Source organism: Saccostrea cucullata, unplaced genomic scaffold (assembly GCF_032062105.1).
Source record: "Saccostrea cucullata isolate Sc308-1 unplaced genomic scaffold, CSIRO_AGI_Scuc_v1 ctg18032, whole genome shotgun sequence".
NCBI classification, from domain to species: Eukaryota; Metazoa; Mollusca; class Bivalvia; order Ostreida; family Ostreidae; genus Saccostrea; species Saccostrea cuccullata.
In genome coordinates this window covers 1-8,623 of record NW_026925863.1, presented here as the reverse complement: position 1 = coordinate 8,623, position 8,623 = coordinate 1, and the positions used below count along the sequence as shown (strand labels likewise).

Below are 8,623 nucleotides of genomic sequence, written 5' to 3'. Positions count from 1 at the left end.
AAATCAAGAGTAGAGATGACAAGGATATTAATATGCATCTATTGGTGATCGTATGTATCTGTTTATCGCCTGGTAATGGTATATTTACAGTATACACATACCTCGGAAATGTAGTATTTTTATTAATGGACGATAAAGTTAGGGTGTTTGCTCCTTTTCATATTTCTTTTAGTTCTTTTATTCTTTAGTTAGAATGACAAATGCACTTAACATTTAAAACTGGATAGATACTGGCATGTTTTGTATTATCCGCAATTCCATGCTGTCCCAGTCAGACGACCAAACGCGCCTCTAATTCTGAAGAGTTCTCTAATGGAAATACAACGTATTGTAATAACATTTTTATACCTATAATTTCTTAATTTTGTTTAATTTAAAGGTAGGATTCTTCTCATATTTCTAATATTTAAAAATTAATGAAATTTTCACAGAATCAAGAATACAATATCATTAAGTGATAGTATCAGTGATATTAAATTTGACCGTTTTATATTATAGGCAAGGTCAGGTCAAGGTCACTGTCTTTTTCCTTGACATTAAAAATCATATACCTACTTCTATTTCAAAAGTTTAGAGATTGTTCTTTTTGCATAAAAGCATATTGCTATATCAGGTATATAGCATGATATTACTAAATTTACGAAATTAATTTAACTAACCTGGATATCGGTTAATCCAAATTTTCTCTGTTTTTCTTAATTTTTTAGGATATATTAGTTATTTTCATATGCTTCCCATATTTAACTTTTTCATATTTTCACATATAATAAAGTAGTCTTATAAATGTACAAAATGATACAAAAACAAAAAGTTTCGATCGTTTACTAAGGGAGAAAAACATACTTTTTATGGATTTTTGGCTCTGCACTTTTGAAAGGAAGCGTTTAAAAGCTAACATAGTTCTAGTTTGTTTGAAAAATCATATTTATTTGATATATTTTGAAAGTTTAGTCCCACATTATTAATTCAACTTACATTTGAAAATTTATCCAAGTCTTCGATTGTGTAAAAATTATAATTAAATACATTGTTCTGATATAATTTTGAGAGGCAGAAAAGAAGATATTTTCATACGCCACCATTCCGCCAAAAATATAGTCCCTGCTAGTATTCAAACACAGTTTACCATTTCTATTTAAAGTTGTACAATTGTAATGAGGAAAGAAAAATATGGTCTTTTAAATTCCTTACATCTCAATATATAAGACCTAAAAGCAAATATACCTTGAATGTTTCATCTAGTCAGAAACCAGAGAAGAATCCTACCTTAATAATTAAGCGATAAAAGTTGCATTAAAACAACAATCACGCTTCATTTTACTATGATGCACGAAATATTGCGCAGTGGAAACTATAGTCGGTCCCCTTAACTGCCTTTTCATACGTGTACTCTCTTTTAGCAGATAAACAAGCTACTCTGCGATTGCCAGAGAAGACGCGAGAAAGATTACCCTGTGCTGCTTGTGATCAGCCAAAAGATCAAAATGCTCATAACACAGCTAAAGGTATTCCAGGTATACAAGAAATCGATTCCGAGAATATATATAGTGTAATAATTGTTCTCAATTAAGGCGTAAATGTTCAACAATGATGTATTGTATCTTTTATGCATCAATATCTTATTTTTTCTCTTATTGCATTTTTACCGAAATCAAAATATGATGTCATAAAGTAATACATGTAAATTATCAAAATCAGATCACTCTATAAGATAAAAAGAAAATTATTCAAGCTCAAATGTCCATTTAACAGTAGGCTGGATCAAGTGCCATGGAGCGGTGAGCATCCTTTGCCGACCGGTAACACTTGCCCTGTGCTCCTTGTCATGATCTGAACATTTTTTTAAAAAAATCCGTCGTCAATTCATTGCATAAATAATAAACTAACAATAAATATGAAAAACGTCAGTAAGCATTTGACTCAATGATAAATTGTATTTGCTAACCAGGTCAAGGCATTGACCAGAGATATTAAAAAATGATATGACTTTAACAAGACTGCTGATATTCTAATTATATCAACTTGTCAATCAATTTATTACCTCGTTTTAGAAATTGTACATAGGTAGAGCATACATCTGTATATCAAATCAACTAAGAGATAAAAACTCTGTCAGTATTTTTACAAAAAAATGCAAATGACCAATGACAAGGTATTTTACTTCACGAGTTCCATTTTTATTGAAAAAGCAGCTATCAATAATGCTAAAAGTTTCCTGACTTTAATCCTTTGTGGGGAATATTTGTATAAATTTGAAAAGTCGTAAGTTTTTAAGCTGTTGAATATGGTAACATCTTCTGATTTCAAATTGTCCATAAGTTCCTTTGCATTTTTAAGCATGAACATCTAGTTTACACAACTTCTCGAATATAAAATTCTTGAAGATTTGTTTTCTTTATTGTTGATATCTTAGTTGGAGTAAAGAAAGAGGCTTGATTGAACATTTACTGAAACCAGCGCTATGTATCTTTATTTGTAAGAATTTTTCTGGGGTTTCGGAATCCAGCATATACATATGGTAGCTCAATTTCATATGGTTGTTTACGATATTAATAATATTGACAACTGACACTGCTGACACTGAAACTGATTTTGAAGAATTTTTTTTCTTAGAAAAGGAACCATGGGTACAAGTTACCAAGAAAAAATATGAAATATTAATATCTATTTTGAGCACATGAATACATGTACTTGCTAATTATATCTTTACAAATGTATTATTATTGTTAGCAAAGTAGTACATGCGGGGTTTTGTTTCTCACTATACATTTTAATTTATTCTAATAACATAACAAAGAACAAGCAATTCGAAAACAGGGGAAAATATAATACATTCACTATCCGTACGAAAATTTAATAATAAAATAATAATATTAAATACTTACAAAATTGTAGTCTTCTTGTCCAAAAAACCTATAAAAAAACAAGGTGATCGAGTTTCCCTTTTACCAATAAAGAAAAATATTATTTCAAATAATGATCATAAAAGTAAGGGCTTACGGTATAACACAATTTAAGTAAATGGTTGAAATAAACGATTCATTTTTATTTCATGCGCTGAAACATTATCTCATAAAACAGAATTAAAATTAATTCCAGGAATCTCCAACATACTAATTTATTTAACATTTTTTAATTACAATCATACGAAGAAGATGCAATGGTGGACAACCCCGTGTGGGAAAATGTATCGTTCGCCTTAATTGGATCCATTGTAACGATTCTTATAGCAGTTGGACTTGTTCTTCTCTTCTCTAGGTACTATTCCATCTTCAAGTGAATTGTTTTAAAATGTAAATGTTTGTATTTGTTAAAGTTTTTTTAAATGTACTTTGAAATTTATGTTCCTCTGAAAAGTGCATGATATGATTTTTCTACCGAAGATTAAGAAAACCACACGATGAAGACCAGAATAAAAATGCAACCTTTGATGAATCTATTAGTGAAGGTAAATTGAAAATGGATGAAACCTTAATTTCAAAGTTATTCTAAAAGACATTTATCACCTTACAAATTAGAACGCAGATCCAACTTTAACATCATATGGTAATCGTTAAGAGAATATTATGAATATTTTTTAAATATTAATCTGTATAGAATTAAAATAATTTTAAAAATTATATTTTGAATTTTCAATAATGCATTTTTAAAGACGTCCAACAATCAGAGCCACCTGTGGTTAATGCATCTCATCAGGGGACACAAAATGAAGTAAATGAAAATGTTTATGCTGATGTTAGATCCTCCAAAATGATTGAGTTTCATTGTGAAGGCTTCTCATCAAATCCTTTGCACATATACTCTAAGGATGATGTAACTGATACTGTCCTCGAGAAAACAGATGGTAAAATGAATTACTCACAGGACAGCAAGGATGCAACATATAAAGAAAATCAGACATCAAAAATGCATTCACGGGAAAATGTGTACGGAAACTTGGACAAAACCAGCCAATACAGTCTTCTGTCCTTACGACGAAATGTTGATCCCTCTGAAATGGAAAATTATTTTTTAAAGCAATCAACAAGTCATGATACCTCTCAAAACGAAGAAGCTTCTTATTGTATAATGAACGCGTTCGAGACAAATAATCAACAGAATGAGGATGCATGCAAATCAGATTCAGATATCAGTTTGACCTCTGAGCCAAATAGTTTTGCAAAGCGAAAGTACCATGAGTCATAATTTCTGGAGGAGATTGGGATATAAAAAGAATTCAAATAAAACAGAAGTCATTGATCATATATTTAATTGGTAGTGAGTGGTCGATGCATATTGATTTATATCGTATATTTGATTACGGTGCAAATATGTCATATCAATAGGTTTTAGTGCTAAAAGAAGCTTACAGACCCTCAGTTTTTGTTTTGAATTTTCATAAAGCTACAAATGTGTACATTCTAATAATACACTTGGCACATAGTTTGCAATACTGTTGATGAAATATAGAGGGAAACAAACAGTATTCAAGCTCAAAATTCCATAAAACAAAACAGAGACAGAGCACACACATACCCCCAAAACATCAGAGGTGGGATCAGGTTCCAAGAAGGAGTGTATTCCTTGCAGGGTTGGCAAAAAGGGGAAAATACTCAAATTTCCCAGGACGGCTGGACATACTTGTATTACCCAGGAAATAATAAGAAATAACTGCATTTTTATAGCTTACTTTAATTAAGTTCCTTGGGTATAGACAAGTAGTACATCTTTTTGATAAAGATATCAAATTTGTATCACTTTCCAAAATTAAAATAAAAATGACTTCCTGATATTGCATTTTAAATAATTATAAAACTTAACGCTTATATACCAGTTCATGAAAAGGACATAAAAATATTCAATGTGAATTTTGTGAATAAAGGGGGATCTAAGAAAATTGTTAAGAGATGAATATAGTGGTAATACCAAACCTACATGGAAGCCTATCAGTTCTACTCAATTTAACTGTATGTCTCGAAACAGGAGCAAAGAATTGTCCAGATGCAAGTTATTAAAACACATAATTTATTATCATATCTGCATGCAATGTCTATAGAATTATTAAAACAAGTCTATTATGTTCTCAGATTTATTATAAACAAACTTCATAATTACACTAAACTGAAAAGAAACTTGAATCAGAAAACCTGTTTGTTCTTAACATACAATTAAGAAACGTGTTCTTCAACAGAATGCATGTCGGAAGGGAGTGGTTATATACAATGTATTTTAGATTATCGATTTTATTCTTGTTCTGTTTTTATGTTCATTTCATTTCCCAAATTTTGTAAAACAGATCTTGCATATAAAAAATAAATTCTAAAGATTTATATTTCCAAGTTTTCATTAGTGTTCATCATTTTGTTCTACAACATAAATCCTAAAAATAAAAATGTTTTCTTTATATCATTTATATTGCAATTGTGAATATTTAATATGGAATATGTGGAGATGGCGAAAACAACTCAAGCTCAAAAGTCAACTAAAAATTAAAAAAATACTAGTGGTGCAATCATGGACCTTAAAAATATTTTTTTTGGTTCAATTCCATTTCAGTTTTATAATTGTGTCTCTTGAATACAATGTATCTAACAAATTCTACTTAAATACCAAATGGAAAGCACCCCTATGAAATTAAGAGAGGTAATTTCTAGTCAAAATATACGATTCGTAGAGCTACATAACTATTGTATGCATCTGCTTATAATTTGGTTTTCATGACAAAGGTTTGCTACACCGATCCGTACCAGTGGTTTTGATATTATAGTTTTCGAAGACCATTGAGAGGAACTACATAATTTTGATGAATTTGTTTCTCAAACTCCCTCGGTGTTTGGGCAAAATGTAACTATTGTCGTTTCATATCAATTAAAATAATTCTGAATGGGAAGCTCGTATAAAACTGATGTAACATTATCTCAGTTTTGATTTTGTTATAATGTATCTTTAGGAATATGCGGAATGTAGCAATTTTCACTATTTTTATACTTCACTCAGTAAATCAAATTGTTGAATGTTCTAGAAACAGGTATGAGAATTATCTTTAATATTGTGATGCTAAAGTAATTCGAAAGTTTAATTTTGTTCTCTGTAGGGTAAGACAAAAAATTAGTATTGTTTTTAATCACATTAAAAATGGAAAAAGTTGTTTCAATCACTACGAGAATATGAATGGTCAGTGCTTGGGTGAGTATATTAATGTTTGACTGTGAATATTGTTAGCCAATAATTATTGTAAACATCATTGGGAGGTCATTCGTTATCTAGTGAAGGATTGTTTTTGGAATAGAATGCGCTTTTGGCACAATTGGCACAAATTGCAGTGGAACCTGCCCGACAGGATGCTTTGGAAAACTGTGTAGAGACCAGTGTAATTGTTCGGATATATACTGTAGTAACATCCGAGGACGTCTGATGCATGCAGGTATATAATCTCCTTTAGAAACCAATAAATTTCTTAACTATTTCAAGAAAATGTTGCAGGGTAATTGGAATTTGATCAAAACCACCATGCATAAATGAAAGTTTGATTTTTTTCCATATCAACAGACCTATATATTCTGTAAAATTTGATTTTGTGAGTTCACGTGTAATTAAGTGTTCCAGATCTTAAAATAAACGTTAACTTTAAATCAACATAAATATTTTCTATGTTTTGTTGAGATCATACAATAATATCGATAGAAACGAAATTGGTAATGACTAAATCTCAAGGAAAATCACAGGAGAAAAATGACTGCGTCAACTGGGAACAAACTAACATTTAGCTTCATTGGGTGTATCGGTACACTGGTCATAGTTGGATAGGCGTGTTACATCAAATCCTGGTAAAAAAAATATATATATGTGTGAAACTTGAGAAAATTAAATATAATCAGTTTATAAAAGCCATTTAAATCTAAATCAAAACATCAATAATAAAGGAATGTACCAGATTTCCTTTTATTTTAGGTTCATTGAAATGAAATTCCAAACTAGGGGCATTCAAGTTGAACCATCAGGTATTCAAAAAATATTGAAACAATAAAAAAAAGATTAAAAAAAAAAACATTAATTGACTTTTTAGCAATTCATCATTGATATAAAAATATTCTATGATTTTTCTCAAAGTATTCTACCACACTGGAAATGCTAATATTTCAACAACCCAAAACCTGGAAAACATGTTGAATGAGGAACAAGAAGAAGGTCTGATAGCTACAGGTTACAGGTTTTTGACAGTACGAAACAAAGCAATGTGCGATTATGCCTATATAGATCCAAAAACCAGAAACATCTATAAAGACCTCAACCCGATTTTTTTTTACAAAGTAGACAAAGCTGAGCAAAATGGAGTCATTTCTAAAAGAAAATTATATGAAAATTTTGTAATATGATACGGTAAATTAATGTTTGCTTAAAGGAAGCCAATATCAAATTAATGTATCTGTTAAAAGTTTATTTATAACTAATAGAAACACATTTTAAGGTTCAAGGCTCAAAGAAGTCTTGGAACATAGGGAAAGAGATCTTTAAAGTGAATAATATTAGGAGATGAACAGTCACACGATGATGAAAATGAAGATCCCAGGTATAAACAACCCTGGTCACAGCTGAGGAATTATGACGGGTAAGGGTGTTTTCAAACGCGATCTCATACAAAACCAAATCATTGATCCTTTAGAATATTGTTGTACAAAATGACACTGATGAAAATTATATTTCCTACAGAAACATGAAAAGTCAGAAAATCGTCCGAAAAGACAAGAAAGACCGTGAGAAGAACATTTATGAAAACATCAAATGCAATATGAATGGTATAAATTTGTTATTTAGAAAAATATATATAATATGTTAAATTCATTTAAGCATTGTAAATTAAATTGCCGATGTAACTTTTTAATTTTCTTTTTTAAAAAAAACCCGAATATTTGGTTGAAAATTCAGCTTCTCCTTACTCTCTATATGAAGGAGAGTGTATCCGAGGCACGACTGACCACTCTGATACATGTAACTACACGTGTATTAACAAGACTCGTGACGAGAACTACACGTGCATGAACAAAAACCAGTTACGAGAAGTACACGTGCATAAGAAAAACTAGTGACGAGAACTAGTGTATTAACAAGAGCAGTGACGAGAACTACACGTGCATTAACAAAAGACCAGTGACGTTAAAACTCTTCATTAAACATTCTCAAAACTGTTTTTTTTTCCTGAAAGTTACAATTAATAGAGCTAATTTTTAATAACTAATAAAACTTTTATATATGATATCAAAAATAAGTATTTCTATTCATAACCGTCATCTGTTAATTGTGTTTGTTTGCTTAAAATACCAGGAAAATGATGATTTATTCTCATATTGATTAAAATAGAAGGAAATAAACATCGTTATGAAAAGGAGATGACTAACTTTATTAATTTTGCTTACCTTTGTAATAATCACCCTTCATCATCTGCACATGGAGTTTATGTTTAATGTTTTACATTAGAACAATTTTTACAATGCTATTAACTATTACCAAAGAAGGACATCTACAGAATTTGTCAATTCAACTGTTTGCATATTAATTAATGGATACAATGTCCTTGTCCGTAAATACAATCATTTAATGAATTCAAACATTATCAATAAATCAATAACCGCAATGGAGATTGTAT

At 30.1% G+C, this 8,623-nt stretch overlaps 1 protein-coding gene across 1 annotated transcript; it reads left to right on the top strand.

Moving 5' to 3' along the window:
* Window positions 1-1,402: 1,402 nt before the first annotated feature.
* Window positions 1,403-4,671, top strand: LOC134269919 (uncharacterized). The gene is made up of 4 exons (XM_062752100.1): window positions 1,403-1,514; window positions 3,153-3,258; window positions 3,384-3,448; window positions 3,653-4,671. Exons 2-4 carry the CDS (start codon window positions 3,161-3,163, stop codon window positions 4,183-4,185), a joined length of 696 nt encoding a protein of 231 aa, XP_062608084.1. The 5' UTR covers window positions 1,403-1,514; window positions 3,153-3,160; the 3' UTR covers window positions 4,186-4,671.
* The last annotated feature ends 3,952 nt before the right edge of the window (window positions 4,672-8,623 follow it).

What these genes read in the sequence shown, in the direction of transcription:
- LOC134269919 (XM_062752100.1), top strand. Translation starts at nt 3,161, where the DNA reads ATGGTGGACAACCCCGTGTGGGAAAATGTATCGTTCGCCTTAATTGGA. An exon ending in CTTGTTCTTCTCTTCTCTAG is followed by an intron (nt 3,259 to 3,383) that starts GTACTATTCCAT and finishes TTTCTACCGAAG; the next exon opens with ATTAAGAAAACCACACGATG. An exon ending in TGATGAATCTATTAGTGAAG is followed by an intron (nt 3,449 to 3,652) that starts GTAAATTGAAAA and finishes GCATTTTTAAAG; the next exon opens with ACGTCCAACAATCAGAGCCA.